General features: G+C 33.7%; 2 protein-coding genes and 2 long non-coding RNA genes across 4 annotated transcripts; 1 reads left to right on the forward strand and 3 right to left on the reverse strand.

The window, feature by feature from the left end:
• The first annotated feature begins 488 nt into the window (after positions 1-488).
• Positions 489-1,524, forward strand: LOC132622755 (uncharacterized). Its single transcript, XR_009575997.1, has 4 exons — positions 489-724; positions 857-907; positions 1,078-1,208; positions 1,424-1,524. It is a non-coding gene; the product is annotated as an uncharacterized LOC132622755 (long non-coding RNA).
• Positions 1,525-4,379: 2,855 nt separating this feature from the next.
• Positions 4,380-6,228, reverse strand: LOC132622817 (uncharacterized). Its single transcript, XR_009576025.1, has 2 exons — positions 5,982-6,228; positions 4,380-5,173 (listed from the first exon to the last, which is right to left on the reverse strand). It is a non-coding gene; the product is annotated as an uncharacterized LOC132622817 (long non-coding RNA).
• Positions 6,229-12,207: 5,979 nt separating this feature from the next.
• On the reverse strand, positions 12,208-13,296 carry LOC132616912 (uncharacterized). The gene is made up of 2 exons (XM_060331679.1): positions 12,864-13,296; positions 12,208-12,596 (listed from the first exon to the last, which is right to left on the reverse strand). Exons 1-2 carry the CDS (start codon positions 13,294-13,296, stop codon positions 12,208-12,210), a joined length of 822 nt encoding a protein of 273 aa, XP_060187662.1.
• A 7,108-nt stretch (positions 13,297-20,404) lies between these two features.
• On the reverse strand, positions 20,405-21,901 carry LOC132616919 (uncharacterized). The gene is made up of 4 exons (XM_060331690.1): positions 21,523-21,901; positions 21,337-21,442; positions 20,827-21,220; positions 20,405-20,728 (listed from the first exon to the last, which is right to left on the reverse strand). Exons 1-4 carry the CDS (start codon positions 21,899-21,901, stop codon positions 20,405-20,407), a joined length of 1,203 nt encoding a protein of 400 aa, XP_060187673.1.
• Positions 21,902-26,110: the final 4,209 nt, after the last annotated feature.

Genomic DNA, 26,110 nt, shown 5'->3' on the forward strand with positions numbered 1-26,110 from the left:
GTATTTTTGGAATAGGAAATTGAACCGTCCAACATGAGCAAATTCACCCGAGGCCGGAGGATTTGGTCATATTCAAGCATGCAAATCAAGAGCTTGGTTTAGGGAGGACGAAGTCCAAAAATTATTCATGACTCGAAAGTGGAATAACGGTGATTGAAAATAATATTTTGTAAGTGTCAAAAGAGATTACGGACTAGCACCATATTACATGATCATGATATTGAGTATATGAAGTGTATAAAAATAATTATTATTTATGTCAATTGAGATGAAGGAATTAATTATGTGTATAATTAGTTAAATGTTGAATTGTTGTGGAGAAAAAGAAATTAAATAAATTATTAGGTAAGTGATGAATGTCATCACTTTTTTCCACGTGGCAGTAGTAGAGAAAGGGGTTGGTGACTATGAATTTGTTGGGTTTGGTGGCACGTCCTGGTGGATGATAATTAATATGAGGACTATTATGTATATAGGTGGACCCCACCACTAAAAGAAAGGTTAATAGAAAGATATCAATTAATTGGAGAAGTTTCAAAAAGAGATTGTACAGGCAGTCACTTTTTATGGAAAAGAGACGTATATGCAGCAATCTCATCCTTAAAGATTATGCATACATAACAATATGGTGGAGCAGCAACGTGTCGTGCTTGTTGTCGAGTTGTTGTAGTCTCTTGTTGCTTGGATGCTCGGGGAATAGCGGACTGGTTCTACCTTGGTTAAGGTATGTACCCTCTTCCTAACTTCGTATAGAAGGTCGTAAGAATCGTTATTGGTGCGTTTATCACGTGGAACACTTGAGACAATGATCAAAAGTCATAAATCTGTTTTGAGAAAAACGTTATCGTTATTATAGGTTGTAGCGCTAGACGGGCTGTGAGGTTGGATTGTCAAAAAAGCCAGCAAGGTATGTAAGGTCTCGTTCTCTTTATTTCCTTGGCACGAATCCAACTAAACTCGCTTACGAATGCTCTATAAGAATTGATTCCACTATAATGTCTATATCTCAACTTGATGTCGCTAGCTACGTTGATGAATTGTACTCTTGATTCTATCCCCGATCCTTAATTTTGATAGATAGTTATGTGATGATTGGGATGGAATACATAACGTGTACGACACCTATTGTGCAATCACTGATCAGTTGGGTATTCACACCAAGTCCTATTATGGCCGGATACGTTTCACATCGGTCCTATTATGGCCAGGTACGTTTCACACCGAGTCCTGTTATGGCCGGATACGTTATGAAATATATATATATATATATATATATATTCATGATTTTAAACTACATCATGCATTGCATATGGTTCTTCTTCTATTACATTTCCTTGTTTAGTTGTTGCACTCCTGCCTTGGATATTCAGTACTTTTATCCGTAAGACGTCCATTTTACGGGAAGCTGCATTTCGTGTTGTAGGTCCGCAGATAGGAGGAACTTCCCAGTAGGATTCACAAGGCTCAGCGGCAGTCAGCAAGTTCCACTTGATTCGGTCTTGCTTGTCTTTGGGTATATCACTATATACATGCATTATATATGGCTTTTGGATATGGTGGGGCCCTGTCCCAACGGATATGTTATGTATGCACTCTTAGAGGCTCATAGACGTGTGTCATATGTATAGATGTTATGTGTGGCCTCGTCGACCTTAGTTTTGGTACTAATGTAGTTGTAGCGGCCTTGCCAGCCATGTGATCTTTGGTAGACTTAGTTGCAGCCCTACCGGCTTGCATGTGTATATATATATATATATATATAGTACTGTGTTGAACCTTTTATGCGTGCAGGTGTTGCCTTCATATTATACTTATATACTTATGTTATAGGACTTTCCTGTATTGTTACACAGTCAGGTACGTTGAATGTACGTCAGGTAGTGCTCGGCTAGTGAAGCCGGGTGCCCGTCATGCCCCTCGGTTTAGGGTGTGACAAACTATCGACTTAAGTAAAGCTTATTAAAAATCAAGTATGTAAGGCAAATACAATAGCGAAGAAATTATGCTGAAAAGTGAAAACAATGAAGAAGAGAACAGTAGCAACAAGAAATAATATAATAACCGAAACAAAGGAAACACCATAATTGTAAATAGGGCAAAGGTGCAGATATACCCCTCAACTTTGCGATTTAAAGCAGATATACCCTTCGTTACAAAAGTGGTGTATATATACCCCTGCCGTTATAAAATGGTGTAAACATACCGTATATATGAACTTTTATAACGTCCATTCTTTGGGAATATCATTGCTTTTAATATTCAACTAGAGTCTTACCTTTTAATTTGAATTTATTTATTACAATCAACTTTAGTTATAATAGATATTATTCTTATACAGTCAATAATATAATACTTCACACAATATAATTATTAAATATTAACAAATATAATATATCTCTACCACTCAAACAATTTCTTAAACATCTTATCTATTATATGTATCATATTTTCTTTATTACACCAGCTAATAAATATAATGTTGCAAAATAAATGTTCCATAATTCAAATTGGTAGAAATCTTAAGTCAAATACAAGATGTATCCAGTTTGATGCAGTTCGAGTATGATTTCGAAAAAACGTAATAATTTGTTTTTACTAATTACACACTTCAAATATTTTTTTTCTAACTAGCTACCGTAATTTTTTTATATGTCTTTTAAATATTTTAAATTATTAATTATGGTGACTTATAGTACTTTTTACGTAATTTTTAAATATGTAAATTTTATTTCAAAAAATTTAAGGATTCAATGTTCAAAGATACGGTCAAAATTAAGAAATTTGATGCTCAAAAAACGAAAAGTGTCAAACAAATTGAGATAGAGGGAGTATATTTTTTAACCTCCCTTTGGAGGATCTGTGATGTTTCCACACTTCTCCAACGTGGCTCGAATCCTGAACCCGGGGTTCAGATCGCGGGTGGAGGCCCTTTACTAACTGAGTAATATATGTTGAATATGATCTGTGAAACAATTCTTCTGTTTTCCACATGAAATATTGTTGATCTATACATTATTAGTTTTCCTGTTTCTTCGATTTGCCGACCTCCTCTGGATCAGGCTAACTCAAATTTGACTTGTAAAGAGTAGAATACTCCCTACTAAAAGAGATTTCACTCTAAAACTCAAACCACAAATCTTTGATAAAAAAATGTAAAAAAAGAACTCACCACACATCATAAAGTTATTGGAGAATACTCTTTATTAGACATGTTATATAGGAGCATTAGCCCATGGATTAAACTCGATATGCATTGGCACTTGTTAAGAATTGGATTTCCAATTCCGAAATATAAATGTACAGATCAATCTCTTAAAAGAAATATATAGTGAAAAACTCCGTAAGTGAGTTGCTGGGTCAAGGGATCAATGTGGCCTGAAATTAAAATGGACCTCGGTAATTTAATTATTTTTCTATAATATTTTTTTCAATTTAAACCGTTTGAAGTTCAACATGACTATTACTAAAGCATATGTAGTCAATTTTGTACTTACAAATGCTGGTAAATTGTGTTGAACAGCCAGAAGCTCATTCATAAATAAGTAGGAGTAACTAGTAAGGCCATCATCCATCGTTGCATAACTTTTTCATAGTCACTCGATCAAGAAAGCATTCAATATAATAATACCACAACAAAACAATAATGCTAAACTAATCCAGATAAAAATTTCTAAAACCGAACATAGGGTCCGTTTGGCTTAACTTAAAAAAGGCAGCATTGAACTACCCCAATTTATTTTTTTAAGCTTATTTTAACCACAAAATAATTTATAAACTGGTCAGCCAAACACTAAAAAAAGTTCAGCAACTTATATAAGCTAAGCCAAACGGGCTCATAATCTCCGAGATATATCAAGTAATCTCTTGGAGTCTAACCGAACATATATGTACAAAATCTCGAGTATCGACACGAGAAAACAATGTTTAAACTCTCGAAAAACTAAACCAAAAACAATGAAGAAATTTCTCACAGCTTACAGCACAAGACTCGAGAGTATTGAGTTGTCACAAGCACTAGTCTAGTTTTGTTCACTAGATAGGGTCACAAACCCAAGGCTTTAGCAGAAGTGTTTGTATTACCACAATACACGAAAAGAATATCAAGCATCGTGATAATACAGTATTTATCGCATAATGTACATCAAAATAGTAAAGCAATCGGCTAAATCAAACTTAACAACGATGTTTGACAGAAATGTATATTTATTTATTCTTGGTACTAAAAGATTTACTTTATGCATTGCAGTATACTCGTCAAAGTTTACACCAAGAACTTTACCGCGGTACATTATTTTTTTGGAGTAAATGAGATCTCTTACCATTTAAATAGAAAAAAATTCACTTTTCAATTATTTTTTTTCAGATGTAAAAATTGAAGATCCCTGAAAATTAAAAGAGTCATAAAACTAAAATAAGTTTGTAAAGAGCTAAAATATTTTGAGGTCCCTAATTAATAAAAGTAAACCTCAATTACAAATCATTTCAATCAGTCTATAGAAGTCAACTTTAGTATTATAAATTTATAATTCATACAAGGCAGCTAAACTGCTACCCTTCGCACGGCTGAAGCAATCTAATGCCTAAAATCTTTGCTTCTCTTAGCCTCAGATGTGGACAAAAGTAAGCTGCTCCTCTGGCACTCATCTCTGATGTATCTTTTGCTTGGAATCTTTTTTAGCTGAAATCATAACTGATGAGGAACTTAAAAGAGTATCTGCAATATAAATGGAAAAGTGTATGTCCCCAAACAGATAAACTCTACATATATACTTATTACAGAACCCAGAAATAGCAAATAAGATCTCGAGGAGACCAAAAACATGAAATCATATGCTAAAGCTCTTATAAATACCGGAAAGCAGACTAATAACATACATAATTTAGCTCAACTTCTACATTTGTTTTCAAAAAATCAATCAAATTAATACAAATAATAGAGTCTGAACGCACTAAATCAAATGAACTGACAGGTAAAATTTCAAACTTAAAACCCATAAAATTTAAATTCTGAGTATCCACCTCTACTCTAGATAGATTAAAAACATCATACCCAATACATTCCCACAAGCGGGTCCGAGAAGAGTAGAGTGTATGCAAACCTTACCTCTTCCTAACTTGTGGAGATAAGAGGCTATTTATGAAACACCCTCGGCTCAAGTGACGCAGAACAAAGCTGGTTGAAAAAGAAAGTACAGGAGTAAATAAGGCGTAACAAATAATAGGGCTGCTCTAGATAGATCAAAGGCTATATATATATATCGAAAATTAAGATTAAGAGAGAAGAATGTAGAGCTCCCTTCAATCCAAAAAGGGATCAAACTTGGGGGTAATGAAGCTCCTAACATATGCAAGCCCCATACCTATCCAACAACATTATTCAATATGGATAGGGCTGAGGGATGCATATTTTAGCAGCTCAATTTTTACCAGTTAGATCCTCTTTTGAATCTCAAAGAGCTCCACCCTCAAAACCCTAACCCTTACACCACCAAAATAACAAAAAGGACAAAAAAGTCAATGCACGTAAACGTTCTTACAAAGCACATACAACCCTAATCCTGTCCAAAAGCTAACCTATAACTACCCACAAACTCTAGCACCAAACCTCCAGAATATCGTGAGAAAAATACATAGAAAACAAATACTGAAATACCACAAAAAATAAATATATCAAATCAATTAATTAAGAAGCTGATAGATAACAACCAAGCAAAAGGAGGAGCACTAGATACAACAAACACCAAAGAGAAGTGAGTATTGTCGGTGGTGGAGTCGGAATTTTTACCTAGGGATTCAAACACTTACAGATTAAAAAATATGAAAAAATAAATACACAAAAAGAAAAATCAACGGTTAAACATCCACTATATATATATATATATATATATATATATATATATATATATATATATATATATATATATATATTTTAATGTTATATATACAAAGTAAGTTTTCTCTGATGATGAACTTGAGCCTACCTAGCGCTCCGCCTTGAGTATCGCCCTAACGTCTATTCTTAGACATAGAGTGAATGAAGAGGATCTAGGAGTATATAGTACCCTGGGACTGGGAGAATGAGATGTAGGAAGATAGGTGAAATTGTGTGTGGTGACTGGTGATAAAGAGATATAAGTAGGACTGAAAAGCCTAGGGAAGTGGTTAAAGGCTTTTTCTTTTCCTGCACCCATATCAATATGAGTATACATATTACTGTCTCCTATCTATACCATACGAAAAACAGTCATATTAACTTTTGTACAATTGAAAATAAGTTATACTACCTCCGTCTCAAAATAGAAGAAAACTTTTAAAATATGTGGTATAAAATAAGTCTTATATAAATGTGTGGTTATAAATCATTTCATAAAGTTAAATTTAATATTCTTTTTGGGACAGACCAAAAAAGAAATGGTGCCACATAAATGAGGACAAAGGAAGTATATTTAACTCTCGTTATATTTTTTGCATAAGCAACACCTTACTGTTATACTTTGGGGTCATATTTACAACCACCTGTTAAATAATTTGATCCTAACGTAAAATATAAACGTGGTCAGCCTGGGGTTAATTTTAAGATCGGATTCATTTAGGGCAACTTACATAAACCACTACCTTTTAAGAGTTTTTAACAATTCGTAATTACATTTTATGTATTTACATTTCGTAGCTAGTTTAGGGCAATTCGATGTATTTGGGTGTATTACACTGTTCAGCTGTATCCAATCTTATTTGATGTCACATGTATTTTGATATATTTGAATACATGCAACCTTAATTTCTTTGAATATATGTATATTAAAAAAGATTGTATTCCAGATTATTTAAATACACGAATGAGCTGTGTATTCTAGTGTAATTATATAATGATGTATCCTCTTGTTTTGGCTGTATTTGAATGTATTCGAGCTCAGATCAGCAAGGTCGCCGCCGGACATCGCAAAGGTCGAATGTATTCGAGTATATTTTAATGGATTTGAGTTGTCGTTGGCTAATATTTCACTGCTATAGAGTGTATTCGGGTGTATTAAACAATGACAAGTAAATTTGTATACAAACAAGAAAAAATCAGATATAAATTTTCAGATACATTGTATTTACTCGGAAAAATTGTATATAAACATATGTATGAATCATTCAAACAACACATACAGTCAAATAAATCTAGTTTGTCCAAAAATACAATCAGCCAAATACATTAAATTTATACTTACACTAAAAAAATAACGAATACGCTCAAAGACACTCAAATTTGAGATACAAAAAGGAGACCATGGAATACACTTAAATAGACCATGGAATACACTTAAATATACTCGGATCTGAGATATAAGAAGGAGAATCACGAGCAAGAGCATTTGCTCAATTCGAGATTGCCTCCACTCCTCAAAAATGAATACAAGCCTCAAATCCTATCCCTCAAAGATATGCTCGTCGGTGGTAGTGTCGGATCTCATCGTCGCCTCTTTACGGCTCTCATCTTCAGGATCTGGTTCTTCTTCGTCTTCTTCATGTATTGTTCCTTCTTCTATGACATCGTTTTCATATTCTTCTTGTCAAGATCTTTTTCTTATTTAATATCTTGTGGTTCTTCAACTTGTTGTTGTGTGGATTCGGAAGCTCTGATTTTTCGCTTCTTAGCCATGGTGAATATTGAAGTTGAGAGAAGAGAGAGAGAGTAGAAATTAGGTTTTTCTGATTTGGGGGCTGGGTTTCGATGGAGAGAGAGGAAGATAAAGGGGAGTGTGGGGCTGAAGAGAGAGGCGAGGGAGAAGCTTGATACAATAGTATAACTCTATGTATTTGGTATAACTACAATATGTAAATTAAAAAATCACTGTAGCTACGAAATATAAATAAGTAGGAGTTATTATCAATAAATACTTCTTAAAGGTAGTTATGACGAGTAAATTTTCCTTCATTCTAATCAAACACACCAAACCCATCTGAAACCCATGTTTTGAATCTTCTTTGTTAAGTGAAAGTGAGCAGAAGGAGTATGAATGTTTTAACGTTTGCATTTAATTCAAAATAAATAAATGATTTTTGTCATAATTATAAAAATATTAATTATTTTTAGGTAAGTGGTTCTTACATTATTGCAAATTAAAAAAATCAAGTTAAAAGAATTATTTAATGAAAATTTATGTAGCGGTGAATTAATTTCTTAAAGAATACACCCAAAATTAAAGCATCATATAATAAAGTAGGGGTGTCAAATGGTTTTCAAAAAACCGACTTAATCGATCGAATCGTACCGTATCGAACTGAGTTTTAGGTTTTTTTTTACTAAAATCGTACCGAATAATTAGGTTGGTTTTTAATTTTATAAAAATAAACCGAAAAAATACCAAACCTTACCGAATAAGTTTATATGTGTAAAATATATTATATGTATTAGATATAAATATAATATAATATAATAGTAAAATTTTCTCCTTAGGCTCGGGATGATGAAAACGACGACAAGCCGGCAACATAATTAACACCTAAAGTTCCAACTCTGAAACTTATTATACTACTCCTATTGAAATTAAATTATTTCTAGCGTCTCGAGTAGTAACTAGCTTGTAAGCTACAAGGTATTCCAACGATCTTTGATAGAAAGCTACAAAGTATTTATGATTTTATATTTTTCTTATTAGATACTTAATTTTAGTAGACTCAGTTCTTGAGTCCATCTTAATTAATTTTCCCCCCCTCGTGCGATATAAATTGTAATTTTTTGTCTTTGCTTAACATTGTTTGACACTACTGTTAAATAGTGGAATCAATCTTTATTCTTGTCGTCTTTCATGTTTTTTATTCACCGCCTTTTAAAAAGTAAAAATGTCTAGAGAGATTTTGTCAAAGTCCTATAGAATATGCATGATATCGTGTCTTTAACTTTTACTAGTGACTAGATATGATGTTAACATTTTTTTTTAAAAAAAAAAAACTCAAAAATTAACCGAACCTTACCGATACCGAAGAGAAACCGAGATGACGGGACGGTTTTGAAAAGTCTAGTTTTGGTTCTACAAAATGAAATAATTAAAAAATTGGTATGGTATAAAATTTCTAAAATAACCGCCCGAACCGTACCGTTGACACCCCTAGACAGGAGGGAGTACTACTACATTTACATTTTAAAGCTTAGGGAACATTTGTCTTTGGGTTAATTGATTAGATTCTCTTCGAATTTGAAAGTTGAAAGTCACATGAGTCTCTTCTTTTTTAAATAATTTTATGTAGTTCTACTTTTTCTTTCTTTAAGTTTTTAAGGGGTCGGTCATTCAGATGAGAAATAAGTTATATGGGACTAATAATGTAGGGTTTTTGTTTTTTCAATTCCAAGTCAAGATCTTATTACTAGTTGGATTTGCAAAAGTATCTTGAAGAACGAGGGTATAGCCTAACCTTCTTATGTAAATGATCAAAATAAGCTGGCACATGAAACATCAACTACTATATGTGCCCTAACACAAGTAGACTTAAATGAAAATGGTAACGAGGCTGAGTAGTCACGGTGGATTATACACCATGTTACTTGGTCTTCTCTTCTTGAATCGGAATGTAGGTAATTTGTCATCGATCAACATTTAGTATACCTTTGGCTTTCCTCGGAAGTATGTCAAAGTTAGTGATTGTATGTACATCTTCCAGATGGTGGCTGATGGATACCATAAAGTCTGCAACTTGATTTGCACTTCTGTAGCAATGCCTGATGATGATCACCTTATCTTCCACTAGATATTTGATTTCTGATATGGTGTCATATCTTCCGCCAGAGATTTGATTTCTGATATGGTGTCACTAATTTTCCAAGGGGTGCTCCAAGTTCCATTAATAAAATTGTGGACTAAAAGAGAGTCTATATCCCCAATAATGAGGTTTAAACCATGTTGTAAGCACCATTTAAGACCAAACAACAAGGCGTTTGCCTCTGCCAAATTGCTAATCCCTCTCCCCATAGGAATGTCATAAGCCATGACCATTCTACCTATGTCATCCCTTACAACACCGCCTCTTCCACAATTTCCATTAACACAGCTCCCATCACTATTTAATTTCACAAAAATAAGAGGAGGTTTCAACCAATGTACTCTAGTAATAGTAACATCAGAAGAGGACAGATCAAAGAGCTTGCACATATCTTCCCACTTATTTCCACAAATAACCTTTTTGAAATGGGAGTTGGCAATCTGACAAATGTTGAGAGTAATAAAGTATTTAGATCTCCCAATGGATGGCCTTTCCCCACCATACTTGTGACTGTATCTTGATCTCCACAGCTCCCAAGCAATGATAAGAGGCAGAAATTTAAGAATAAAGGCAGCAATCGAGTTTTTGGCTTTATGATTCTATATGTTATTAAATAGAGTCCTCAGAGATGTGTTACTTTGTATAACACCAAGTAAACCAACAAAATTAATTCATATCCTCTGAGCATACCCACCTCTACAGAAGAGGTGTTCCACAGTTTCATCTTCTTGAGTCATATTAGGCTCACTGTAGCAGAAGCATTTGGTATAAATAGTGATTCTAAGCCTGGAGACTCTGTCAACGGTAGAAAGCCTGTGATGAGTAATTCTCCAAGCTATAAAAGACATCTTAAATGGCATAACTTTGTTCCATAATTAGGAATCGAAAGAGGACACCTCCCCTTCTATGTCTAAAAGCATCCCAGACAGATCTAATGGAAAACTCTCCATAATTAGAGAGTGTTCATCTTTGAGCCTCTGGTAGTTCAGTATTAATGTTGATTTGAACAGCTTGGGCAATCTCTTTGATGTAATCAGGGGGTTGGATTTGGAAAATAGTCCAATCCCAACTCCCATTGATATAGGCATCCCTTATGGTAGTATTGTCATAAGTATTGTTGTCCTCAATAAGAGAACATAAGGGTCCAGAATTGGACCGTACGAAAAACTAACATCTCCCTAACCTATCTTCCACACGAGATGTTTTTCAAATTCATATTTCATTTTGCACACGGCTTGCCAGTTAGGGCTGGGCGTTCGATATTCGGTTCGGTATTTTTAAAATTCGGGTTCGGTAATTGAAAGTATATACCAAATATCAAACTTTCAAATTTCGGTTCGGTAATTCGGAAATCGGTAAATCAAATTTCGGTTCGGTACGGTATTCGGTAATACCATTTTTTTGCTCATCAATACTCAAGATTTTTCTCTCTTTTGTAAGTATGCATATCGATTATAGGATGAAAGAATTACCCTTCAAGAAAGAAAGGAAGACTTTTGAAATGTATGGTTCAAAACAAGCCTCATATAAACGTGTGACTGTAAATTATCTCATAAAGTTAAATTGTTTCTAAATATAGAAAGATGACATTCTTTTTTAGACCGACCAAAAAGGAAATGGTAACACATAAATTGGGACGAAGGGAGTAGTAATAAGAACTACTAAAACAACCTTAATACTATTTGTAGATGACCTTAGGTTTATTCATATTGACATCTTTAATTAATAGTCTGGAGTTAAAATCTTGAGAATAAATGAATGCCAGCAAATAAAAGATCTTAATGCTAGGCGACCTTACGTTCATTCAGATTGCCATACGAAACATTTTCTTGTAACGGTAGAGTACCATTTCAATTTTTGACTAGTGACCTAATTAACAATGGAGATTAATAATTTGTCTCAATCTTAAATAAGTTTGGCCAACCAAATCCTTTCACTCCACTAATTAATTATTATAACGTAACTAACAAAGCCCCAAAATTAGCTTAGTTGGAAACAGATGATCTTCCCTTGATTTCATCGGAAACTTTTGCCATTAAACACCACCCATTCATCTAATCTCCCTTCCTTACAATGCTGGACAGCCTGGACTACTGGACTTAATTTCGGTATTCGGTATTTACTGAATTACCGAACGGTATAATTGTAAATACCGAATACCGAAATACTAAATTTTATATTTCAGTACCGAATACCGAATCGAAAACCGAATTACCGAATACCGAAATACCGAAATAGTCGGTTCGGTTCGGTAATTCGGTTTTCGGTATTTTATGCCCAGCCCTATTGCCAGCTATGGGATTGACCAGCATTCCATGGAATAACTAAAGCATAAGTCTTGACAGATATCCCTAAGACTTCTGAAATTAGTTTCTCATTCCTCAAATGAAAAGCATAAGTTTTCCCAAGCCACTCGATGATGTCTATCATTATTGTCTTGACCAGACAAAAGAACCTGGCCAGTTACTTCTCAATAGCTTCTAGAGTACCTTTAGTAGGATGGACAACAACTAAAGTGTGAATATTAAGAGCGATGAGAATATGTTTGATGAGAATAGCCCTACCACCTGTGGAAAGAAGCTTCAGGTGCCACCCTTTAATCTTGTTGACAACTTTAGTAACAAGATCTGAGAATATTTCATTCTTCTTCCTACCAGAGTAAATTGGACATCCCAAATATTTAATTATGAGCTCTTCATATCTTATATCAGTCAGCCTCTTAATCCTTGAAATGGTCCAAACGTTGGCAGAAGCAGCCATGGAGAAACTACATTTAGTAGTATTAATTTGTTGCCTGGAAACTTGTTCATAAGTAGCTGAAGTAGACAGAATCAGCTGAATAATGGCATTCCCTACATTACAAAAAATAATGGTATCATCTGCAAAGGTCAAGTGATTTATTTGAGGGCCATTCCTATTCATATAAAAACCAATATATCTGTTGTTGTTGAGAAGAATGGAGAGTAATTATGCGCTTAAAATAAAAAAGGACAAGGGATCTCTTTGTCTGTACCCTCTACCAGATTTATAGAAACAATATCGCCCTCTATTCACCATAATAGAATACTAGTTGTTGGATATGAAGCTGTATACAATCTCAATCCACTTTTCAGAGAAACCCATTTTTCTTAGCATTAGGCAAAGGAAATTCCAAGAAACCTTGTCATAAGCCTTTGACATATCCAATTTGATAACAATATTGTCCCTTGGAACTTGCTTCCCAATATCATTGAAAATCTGTTGAGTAAGGAATATATTTTCTGTAATAGCCCTGCCCTTTACAAAACCACTCTGGTTTTGAGAAATAATTCTTGGGAGAATAGTGCTGAGTTTGGAGTTAAGAAGTTTGGAAATGATTTTAGCAGACACATTACATAGGCTTATCGACCTCATGTCTGCAAATGATTGTAGGGAATCCACCTTAGGGAGCATGATCAAACAAGTGTGAGTAAAAAATTTAGGAACCGGGGCACCATTGAAGAAAGACTTGATAACATTGCTCACATCTTCACCAATAATATTCCAAGTAGACTGATAAGTATCAATTTCCATCATATCATAAGTCACTAATACATTCATCACAATCCAGTTATTAGCCTTAGTCTTTCATAAAAAGTTATCAAATTTGTATCTCACTAGACTCAGGAGGACATACTTCCAAGTTTGAGGGTAGAATTGTTATGAAATTCTTACTACCTATATTCTACTCAATTTCATCTTATTGCCTTACCCAAAGAATAAATGATCATATCAATACAAAGAGATAATAATATGGAATGTAAACATAAATCGTAAATGAAATGAAGTGGTAAAATCTCGCACCCCTTCGGAGTGGTTTTGAAAATCAAACTTCATGTTTCCTTTAGTATAAAACTCATTTTCTCGAAATCGTTAATAGAACCATATACACAACTCAACTTGGTACCTTATGGGTGTTCCCTTCGGAACAGAATAAGAGTACAATATCAATAAGCCATCACAAGAAACATTTAGACCTTACTTGTCTAAGACTGGAATCATATGGGGTACATGTAGAATGAATAACAACAAGGATCATGCCAAAAGAAGAAAGGTTTGCCTTACATACCTGGAAGTTTACATTTCACTTTCCAACTTACTTCTTGTCTTGCAATCTACATAAGATCATTCATAGTCTCGTAATCTACATATAAAACCATTCATACTATTGTTAGGCCCGTTGTTATATACTTATCTTAAGCCTCCAAATAAATCTTTCTAGAATCTGCCGAAATTTCGGTAGCATTTTCTCTGTTTATATGCCTAGCCCAAAATCTCAATTCAGCAACCAACAACAGCAACAACAATACCAACATCAACAACAATATTATCAACACCAAAATATTCCATAAACACCCCACACGATGTTTGATCCAATTTCTCGACCCATAAATTCATTATACGCTCACGTAGTAACTTTTCCTCCGTAGATAAGCTTAAATCAATACTAATAAGGAAAGATTCATACCTTTCACTTGCTAGAATTGCAATATCTTTGATTACCATCTTGAATTCAAGCCAAGTTTCGCCGCAATTCGATATTATAATCGCAACTATGTGTTGTCCGAACTTAAATTCGGGGATTTCACTTAATTTGCGTTAAAATCTAGTGGACGGAAGTTAGGAGAATTTTCTAGAAGATTTGGGAAATATCTGGAGCATTTCTTGGCTGAAAAATGAGGTTTAGGATTAGATTTGATCCTTAAATAGTGGGTCAAATTCGAGTCGGGGTCACTGTAGCAATACTGTAGCAAGTCGGCACTGTAGCAGTCCGGTTACTGTAGCAGCGTTTCTGCTCTGTCAGCCTAACTTGTAATGTCCATAATTTTTCACTTCAATGTCGTATCGACGAGCGGTTTGTTGCGCTGCAAACTAGACACGACGAACTTTATTTTAGGCTTTTACTTTGCTTCAAAACACCTCATCTACTACAAGATATTCTTTCTCTAAGTTGGGCCAAATTACCCATCATATTCTCTTCCAAGTTCCAACAAATATAATTTTCTTAATTCACTTGCCCTTCAATCCTTCCATAGCTTACTATATGAACTTAAATCCTTATAACCATAAGTTAAACACATATAAGCTCACATACCTCCTGAAAGGTAGCTCGAATCTCAACATACGAAATTACGAGGTGTAACAATTGTACTTTGACTTAGTTGAGAGTGGTGAAGATAGGAACTATCCTTGGGGAAACGATCGTTTTAAGGAAACACTTGGTTATGTTAGTCACCAGTTGAGTGGTGATCCATCGTATTATAGGGTTGGGGGCTTTCCACTTGCTTTGCAGGTTTGGTTTTATGAATGTTGCTCATCCTTTTGTTGCTACTCGTATTGGAAACCACATTCCTCGTATCCTTAATTGGCAAACATCCCAGGATATATTGTAATTTGATTATCTGAAGAGAGGGATGTTCAAAACTTATGGGAATCAGGTAAACAAGAACAGTTTCAACATCATACATACAATTTTCATTCACTTTTAATACACGTTTTAAATCTAAATGTTTTAATAAACTTGCTAACCTGTGAATACACGTGTATGTTTCTGTTTTTGCTAGGTGGTTTTTTCCAACATCACACCAGAAAATGATGAATTGCCATTTCTCACTGAGTTACCAGATGTGCCACGACCACATACTACCACAAGTGATAACCCTTCTGTACATGGTTCTGAGTTTGAGGCATTGAAGAATAAGTTTGTAAATGTACGTATCAAATTCACTATTTAAAAAAAAAAAAGGTATGGAATGATTATGATTCGGCTAACACAGTCACTAATTGTATTCTACATCTTTATAGGTTCGTGAAGATTTGAAACTATTTCAGAAGAAGGTATTTGTCGGATATTATAAATTATAAAGTTCATTATTTTTTTTTCTATTGAAATAAACAAATGATCATAAATTTATTGTTTACTACTTATTTTCAGGTAGAGGATGATTTTAAACAGTTGAAGCAACACTTGGATAAATCATTATTGGACATACTTACAGAGATCAAGTCCTCACATGGCAGGCAGACGGAAAATAATGAATATGAGGTTTTTTTTTAAAAAAACTTAGATGGTTTTCCTCTATATTATCAATCCAATTTTAAATTATTAAAGCATACATTAATATACAGGGTACTGGAGGGGTTAAGGTTGTAGATGGAAAAAGAACTTATAGTGGTGACCAGAATAACAAGTATCATGATATACGAGCTGATTTTGATGAACAAGCGGCTAAGGGTGAGGTTGGTGGGCATGATGGAAGTGTGCTAATATCTGGTCAAGCTGCAGCATATTTGAAGAACCAAAGTAATCCTTTAATTTCAAGTAAATTACATTAATGTCCTTCATATTTCACACCCTTAAATAGACTTATCATAGATGTATAAAATGTGTATGAATTTTTTTTTCAGTTCATATTTTTTTATACTTAATTATCATACATATTTTGTATGAAACGTGTAGCTGGTATGCATGCCGGAATTAGTGAAGCGTGTAATAGTGATCGAGATGATCTAGAAGCATTGAAGAGTCTACATGATCAAGAAGAATTGAAGATTCAAGGTCATTCTTTTGCTTCAAATAAATTTTCTTAGAATCTGCCATACTTACACCCTAAAAAACATATATGAAAACTGTATAAAAAGTGTATCAACATAGCTTTCAATTAGTAGAGAATATATTGGCATCATTTTTCTAGCCTTTTTAATTTTAATTACTTGACAATTGAAATTACTTTGTATGAATGTATGATCTAAATAGGGTTTTAGCTCAAACTTTTGAGTGTGGTCCATTCGGTGTTACTTATCTTAGTATGTATCATATTTCTCATCCATAAATCCATATATGAAAACTGTGTAAAAATTGTAGCAAAAAAATAATTAGTTATTAAATCAGTATTTAACTTCTGTACATATCTATTGATGCAAAATGTAGTTGGTGTGCACGACGGGTTTGATGAAGCCTGTGATAATTGTCTAGTTCATCAAGAAGCCTCAAAGATTCATACCGAACATGATCCTAATTTAGGTAACGACTTCACTCTTCATTGAAATGTATTTTACATATACACACACATAAGCATATGTATGAAAGTTGTGTGAATATTGTTTGACAGAGGGTTTCATGCAGTAGCTTTCCATATACTTTCATGTATATATCTGATAGTATATATGTTAATACTACCTGATAGCTTTCCATGTACTTTGATGTTTGACTTGTGATTTGTCTGAACCATCAACTTATTGTGCATGATGGAGACGATAAATTCTATAGATGCTAACACTGTTAGTTTCATACAGTTTCTAAAGATTTATTAAATATATTGTATTATTTTTTTTGAAATTTTGATTTTTTCAGATACTTCTTTAGATGATGTGGTTGTTGGAATTGATAAAATGAGTAGTTTCTGCAATGCTGCCTCCAAAACCCCTACTCTAGACGACATTGAATTGCCTGCATATAGTGAGACTCAAATTGTTGCGATTGAAAACAGTTACTATTCTAACAATGTCACTCCTGAACAACAGCCAAGACTCAGAAAGACTAGAAAATACATATCATCTCCGTATGTTGTTTTAGTTCAGCTGGCAGCAGCACGGGCAAATCACATATATACTTCAACATAAAACATCCTTTTGCAAATTACAACGGATTCGAAGTTGATGATGCACTGCTCAATGAATTTACATCTTGGGTATATGCTAAAGTCTCTAAACGGAAGAACATGTATGTATAAACTATATTTTTTATTTAACTATTTCTCTTGCAAACATGTACAATTTTTGCGTTCCTGAATTTCAGCATACACTATAAAGAACAACAAGATTGTCAATCCTTATGATTTGGGAGTCAAGAAAGTTGACAAAATGGAGTGGTTCTACAATGTCATTCAAACTGGGAAAGCGTGGGAAGACTCGGTTTTTTGTCTCCAAACTATTAAACAGATAATTTTAAAGATGCAAACTGAATCTGATTTGTCTATTTATATTTCTTATATGCTGTATGAAAAATACTTTCAAGATGAATATTTGGGTGTTGCAAGAATGGTAGTTTAAGGTTGATGGCATTAGGATATGTGTGTGACCATTGTTGGCACAGGTGTTATGCGGATTATATGATTTTGACGTTTATATGTATGAAATTTGTATGGAATATTGTTTTGAGATATCCATATGTGTATGAAATGTGCATATATAAATTATGTATATTAAAAAAAAACTGAAAAGTGACTGTTAAACTGAATACTTAATAACAGAAATACTTTACCATGTCTCACTTATATTTTAATTGACATCCTTTTTTCAGCATGTTGATGTCATTATGTATTACTTGAGAAAAAAGGCAAAGTATGGTCCAAATAACCCAGTGAGATACATAACAACGGATTGTTTTTTTATAAAGTGGGTTGAGGCGATCCGCAAGCAGTACAAGAAATACAAAAATGATAAGTGTTTTATTACTGTTGATCATAATGTGGCGAAAATTATTCGTGGGTTTAAACTGATTGCAAATATTGCTTGGGATAGAGTTGATAGTGTGCTCATCCCAGTCAATCTAAGCGAAGAATATCATTGGGTGTTGGTTGTTTTATGTGTGAAAAGAAGGTGTCTCTACGTATATGATTCATTTTCGGGTGGGGCTATGCATACTAATTCAATTCGAGAAGTTATTGAAAGGCTGGCCACCATGATACCTCTATTTTTCAATTGCACTAGATTTTATGGCAAAAGGAATGACATAAATTGGATGACTGAACTAGCATATGTTAGGAAGAGCTTTGATGATCCTTTGGAATATGTCTTTGTGGATAATTTGCCAGAACAACATCCAGAGTCTAAGTACGTATCTATACTTTATATACAGTTTTTAACTTATTTGAATAGTGTTCATACATATTAAATATTTAAGTCATACATTGTGACCTTGGTTATTTATAGTGATTGTGGGTTATACACATATGAATTTGCTGAATATATTAGTCAAGGTGCATTTGAAATTTCTGATGGCGATTTTGATATCGCTCTTCACCTTCGGAGGTATGGTGGCCTGTTATGGGATTATGCAAGAAAAAAGCAGGCAGATGGAGCTATTAGTGAGAGTGAAGTAACAGAAAATGTTACCAGCAGATTGGGCGGTCCAAAAATTTGCTAGGAATCAGTACCTGAAAGGGAGAAATTACCGAGACTGAAACGAAAATTTTAGAATTTTTAGAAATAGTGACTAGTCTTTAGTTTTGTTGGTGTAAGAAAGATGGTTTTTGTTGGTGTTGGGTTAAGTAGTTGACTGTTTTGTTGGTGAATTAAGTTTCTTTAATATGATACTTTCGTTATTCTTACACCTTATATCACACGTTTTTAATTTGTTTACCAATGTAGTTATGTTAATACAATTCTTAATTTTAAATATATTAATATACACATGTTTTCACATAAAGTATATAACCAACATTAAATCAATGATCCACCATATTAGATCTTCTAATACACAAAATATATTGTATCCATAATATAAACATGTTTTCACATGAAATATATAAACAACATTAAATCAATGATCCACCAAATTTGATCTTCTAATACACAAAATATACAATATTCATACATATTTCATACATTATTTATACAATAATGATACACTAAACTAATAAAATTCTACCAACTGAGGTTTTATACATTATTGATAATGTATAAAACATTATTGATAATATATACATATACATTATTGATAATGTATATATAAAGTATATAACCAACATTAAATCAATGATCCACCATATTTGATCTTCTAATACACAAAATATACAGTATCCATAATATACACATGTTTTCACATGAAATATATAAACAACATTATATCAATGATCCACCAAATTTGATCTTCTAATACACAAAATATACATATTTCATACATTATTTATACAATAATGATACACTAAACAAATAAATTTCTACCAACTGAGGTTTTATACATTATTGATACACTAAACAATATAAGATTTATACATTATGAAACGTGTATATATATGAAACGTGTTATGTTTCATACATTATATATATGTGTGTGTGTGTGTTTCATACATTATTTATACAATATTGATACACCAAACAACTAAAGTTCTACCAACTGAAGATTTATACATTATTGAGTTGTTAAATAGAATGTCATGATATTTCATTGGTTTTGATACAAATTTTATAGTCAAGCAATTTCATACAGTTAACTCATTGAATTATCTGATACTATAAATATGCAAAAAAAAAAAAAAAAAAAAAAAAACCTCTAACAAATTACATTGAAAACAAGTTTATTACTGCAAATCAACATGGAACAAAAACAAAATAAATTCCAGCCATGAACAACCAGTGCAAGTTGCCATATTCAAGTGTATGTCAGATAAAATAAAAAACAATTTCTTGCTATCCATATTCATATAAACAATGCAGCGTCAAAATAAATTTAGAATTTATAAAGTAATGAATGTCTACTAACAGTGAATGTAAAAAAATAAGAAAATCTGGCTATATGGAATTTAATTTCATTTGGGCAAATTGCTACATGTCTTCTTGTTGTGCCCCTCTATGCCACACTTGCTACATGTCATCTTTGCCCTCTTAAATTTCACCTCATAAAATGGTTTCTCTCTCTTCAACGATGGCCTCCCTGGAGGTCTTTTATATCTGGTGGTAAAACAATTTGTTCCAACACATCTAATGGTATCTCCCATGTACTCTCGCATGGAATAGGTTCCACTGGTATGGCATACGTATCTTTGAAATTTTTATTGCTATAGTAGGCAGAGTAGTAATCCTCTCCATGTTGGTGCCTGTACATTATAGCAGCCAAAGCATGTCTACATGGTATCTCATCAAGTTGAAACCTTCCACGACAACAAATCTTACTTCGAAGACACACACTAAATCTCTTCATACCATCTGTCACTGTATGTAGGAATTCAGTGGAAGCCCTTACCTACCATAAAAAAATTGGTTCACAATTTAAATTCAGAAATTTAACAAATAACATACAACATAAATACATAAAGCATACCCTATTCATACAGTTTACACACTTATAGTCATGCGGTGTGACAATTCCTCGTTATCCTCATAAGCTTCATTGTACACGTTAGTAAGATCTGTGAATGTATTTCTCCCTTCTTCACTGTGTTTTTCATTCCAAGTTTCAATCAATTGTCTCATGTAATCCATTAATTTATAGATTGGAAATTCTCTAGCTTTGGCAATACTGTTGTTTATAGATTCAGCAATGTTAGAAGTCAACTTCCATGTCCTCTTCACTGTTGCATGTATCCGAGACCATTTATGATATCCACTATCAAATAAGTATACACCCAACTTCTTATCTATTGTGTCCAACCTTCCCATGAGTTCACTAAATTCTTGAAGAGTGTATGCCTCAGCTAATGCAAAGTATAGTTTCCTGACTCGTTCTTGATTTCCCCTGCATTTCTTAAGTAAATATTCCACAAATGCCAAATACATGCATAATGAGTCAGCCCTGGATATACTAATGCAGAAGCTTTCCATATACTATCATGTCTATCTGATACAATGCACATATTTTCCCTTTCACCAAAAGCTTTCCTAAATCTCTCAAAGAACCATGTCCAAGATGCATCATTCTCATAATCAACTATTGCATATGCTAGTGGCAGTTTACTACCTGTTTTCATATAAAAAATACACGCAATCAATACGATCATATATAATTGAAATTTAACCATTAAAAAAAAAAATACAAACCTCCTGGATCTAGTGTGCTTGCTATTAGCATAGTTCCTTCGTAAGTTGATTTTAGGTGGGTGCCGTCAACAACTACTGTAGGCCTACAATACTCCCATCCCGTAATACAAGGTTCTAATGCTACAAATGCATACAAGAAACGGTCTTCCGCTGTTTTTTCCAAACTAACAACTGACCCCGGACATGTCTTTTCCAAGGTGTAAAAGTAGGTGGGTAACTTATTGTACGATTCAGTTGGATCCTCTCGCAACATGTTTAATACCTTTTCCTTGGCTCTATAAGCTTGCATGTAAGTCATTGTTAAACCATGTTGTTTCCTCATATCCGATGCTATATCCTTCGGTGTGTCTTCTCTTTTTGGATCTTCATACTTATCCATTATCATAATTCCAACAATCCATGTAGTTGCTTGACGTCTTGAATAAATCCTATCCTTTAATGAGCATGAATGTTGTTCACAAAATGATCTAATTTTGAAAAGCCCTGAATCATTCAAACTTGAAGATTTAAAACACCAAGAGCAATCGTCCGCAGGGCACTCAAGACAATAGCTATTGTTGGAAGAAAGAAAAAAAAATCAAAAATAGAGTTTATATACAGTTTTCATAAATATATCATACAACAATCCTAAACTTATTAAATAATTGAAAATATTGTATAAAAATTATATCTTACATATTATTCAACATATTGAAATAACAGAAATTTTCATACCTTTTAGAACTAGACCTTCTAACCCGAAACTGGAATTGCTTCGAAAAGGCGTAGTTCTTCATAACCGCAACAACTATTTCCTTGTCCTTATAAATCTGTTTTTCTGCGACAAATTCATAATGATTGTCGCTTATTATTCCATTTCCTTCACATTCCATAGCCTCAAAATCAACACTGGGAACCATGGTATTCAACTGAAGTGTTTTTCCATGGTGCGAAGGTACGGATTGTATAGAATTCGAACTGCTTCCTCCATCAGGATGGGTTTCAATTAAATCCAAAGCTACATTCCTCAATGTAATACATAAAGGATACTTACTGAAGAAATTTTTGTTTTCCTTTTTCTGGTCCAAATATACATGGACACCCATATCGTTGTGTATGGTCATTGGCGGGCATCTGTCACTAACAATGTATTTAATCTCCAATCCTTGAATTGTTGTATCTATTCCTAGTTGAGCAACAATCACTGTGACCAAACCACTAAACTTTGACTTGGAATCGTATAATATTCCTTCAACTTCAAAATTTACGTATCTACCTGTTAAAAATTAAAAGAAAATACACATTATATGAATGATTATGATACAAATATAATACCAAGTACATACATAGTAACGACACATTACATAATCAAATATATACATACTAGATTCATCATTCATACATATTTTATACAAAACTATACATATCATATGGTTTTAAACTGCAAAAAAATAAAAAAAAAATACAATAAAAAAAAACAAAAAAAAAAAAAAATCAGCATTAACATATAAACACCTGATGCGTCTCATCTTCCATTGTGTTGTACCATTATTAATTGAATGAATTGTGTCTGCTTGTGAAACATACTTAATTTTTTATCCTGAACTTTGATATTGAATGTTTACGAATTCTGAAATTTTCAACTACAGTTAACTGAATTTTCAAGCCTCTTCAACCGTGATGGGGAGAATATGATTTCTATTTAAAATTGTCGTGGATTGCTGAAATTGGGGAGAGAAAATAGCAGAGAGAAATTATGGGGAGCAAGATACTAAACGGTTACACCGTGATCTTTGGGTTTTGCTGTATTGTATATTAACTTTTTTTACTGTATTTGTTATTTTGTATAGGGTTTGTAAGTTTTCTAATGTTATTTTTTGCAAACTTGAAAGTATTGGTATTTTTTGTAAATATATCCTCTATTTATGTATATATATGTATTTCTCCCAAATTTCAATCCATATTCAACTAAACACAAAGGCCCAATAACTATTAGATTATTCTTGAAAAAATTACAGTCAAATACTATTCGGCTATCTGGTTTACAAAATATGTACACATATAAGTAGTATAATATACATACTTATACATATATTATACATTACCTATACACATAATATATATACCTATATATAACATGTACAACCGAAGTGTATAGGTAGTATATACTTCGGCCATGTTTGGTAAACTAGATGACCGAAGGTACATTTTTGTAAGTTTCCCACTATTTTCTTCTACTTATAATTTCCTTTACTGTTTTTATCTCTCCAATTATTTTAATTTTTTGGTATTATTTTCGATATAAATTTGCAATACTACTTGTATATCTTTTGAGCTTCATATGATTTTTTGTCTTTTCCTTCCAACTTTCAAGTCCCGAGTCTTCATAACCATTGAAAATTCTTTTCAATGTAAAACTTGTTATAAACAGCTTGTAGATATTGTCCGCTTTGGCGCACCTCACGGCTTTAAAACGCGTCTACAAGTAAAAGGCTTCAGGCCCTGCTTATAAGCACGCACACAATTCCGTGTGCGAGCGATGTGAGAACTTCCAGTTCACAACACACCCTCCCATCGCGAGCATCGTGCTGATAACGTGTTATAAACAGCTTGTAGATATTGTCCGCTTTGGAGCCTCAGCCCCTCACGGCTTTATAACGCGTCTGCAAGTAAAGGCTTCAGGCCCTGCTTATAAGCACACACACAATCCCGTGTGCGAGCGATGTGGGAACTTCCAGTTCACAACACACCCTCCCATCGCGAGCATCGTGTTGATAACGTGTTATAAACAGCTTGTAGATATTGTCCGCTTTGGAGCCTCAGCCCTTCACGGCTTTAAAACGCGTCTATTAGAACCATAAAATATTTGAATGACCCACAAGATGGGTGAATAGGTCCACATATATCCCCATGTATACAATCTAGAAAAGCAGGGGATTCAATGTCAACTTTCATTGGTGATGGCCTGGTTATCAATTTGCCCTGATGACAAGCGACACATGAAAATTCACTACTTTCAAGAATCTTCAGGTTCTTAAGTGGATGCCCTTTTGAATTTTCAATAATTCGTCTCATCATTATTGATCCAGGATGACCCATTCGGTCATGCCAAAGCACAAAAGTTCCTGAATCGCTAAACTTTTGGTTTACGATTGAGTGTGCTTCCACTGTACTAATTTCTGCATAGTACAGGCCAGAAGACAAAGTTGGTAATTTCTCCAAAACATATTTCTGGCCGGAGACATTCTTTGTAATGATAAGATATTCATCATTTGTTTCATTTAATGTCTCGACGTGATACCCATTACGGCGGATATCTTTGAAACTCAACAAGTTTCTTGGGGATCTAGAAGAGAATAATGCATCTTCTATAACAAGTTTCATCCCCTTAGGTAGAAATATAGTAGCTCTTCCGGAGCCTTCAATTAATTTCGAATTGCCAGAAATTGTATTAATATTTCCCCTTTTTCTACGCAAGTAAGAAAAGTATTTCTCATATTTGAATATAGCATGCGTTGTTCCACTATCAATCACACAAATATCTTCATGATTGGTCATTGATCCAAATAATATTTGAGGATTTTCCATATATTCTTCAAAACGAAAGAATAGGCAAAGTAAACATCGAAGTAGATATTATGATTAGACAAAGTATTACACACACTTTATTTCATATATTACTATGGAAACATAACCACATTAGCTAATACAAATGACATGTATGAAATATCTAAGTTAATACAGATCCATCACCGATCAGATGATCTATTTTCCCTTCAAGGAGTTCAAAGAAATCTGCCACATCTAGATGCATGGGCTCAACATTATCTTCAGAAATAAAATTTGCTTCGGCATCATTTTCTGCCCTTTTGAGGGAGGCTTGATATAGCTCAACAAGGTGCTTTGGCGTACGACAGGTACGTGACCAGTGCCCTTTTCCTCCACATCGGAGGCATTTATTTTCTGATTTTTTCTTTTGCACAGCTTCATGCTTTTCATCCTTCCTTTTACACTGCTAGTGGTTGTGAACTGGAAGTTCCCACATCGCTCGCACACGGGATTGTGTGCGTGCTTATAAGCAGGGCCTGAAGCCTTTTACTTGTAGACGCATTTTAAAGCCGTAAGGTGCGCCAAAGCGGACAATATCTACAAGCTGTTTATAACACGTTATCAACACGATGCTCGCGATGGGAGGGTATGTTGTGAACTGGAAGTTCCCACATCGCTCGCACACGGGATTGTTTGTGTGCTTATAAGCAGGGCCTGAAGCCTTTACTTGTAGACGCGCATAAAACCGTGAGGGAGCCTGAAGTCTCCCAAAGCGGACAGTCTCTACGAGCTAATGGTGCCTGGTGGCCCTCAACCTCCTAGACGCGTTTTAAAGCCGTGAGGGGCTGAGACTCCAAAGCAAACAATATCTACAAGCTGTTTATAACAAAACTTACATAATGGTAGTAGTAGCTATTAATATTGTATTTTTTTTAAACACTTCAAATGACGACAACACTTCAAGTAATTTTTATTAAAAATAAAATAAAAATAGATTTGCGCGTTTTATTAGAGTGGATTTTATTTTTAGTTCGACAGGGCGGTTTAGTATCTGAACCGG

Source organism: Lycium barbarum, chromosome 1, assembly GCF_019175385.1.
Source record: "Lycium barbarum isolate Lr01 chromosome 1, ASM1917538v2, whole genome shotgun sequence".
In the NCBI taxonomy this organism is placed as follows: Eukaryota; Viridiplantae; Streptophyta; class Magnoliopsida; order Solanales; family Solanaceae; genus Lycium; species Lycium barbarum.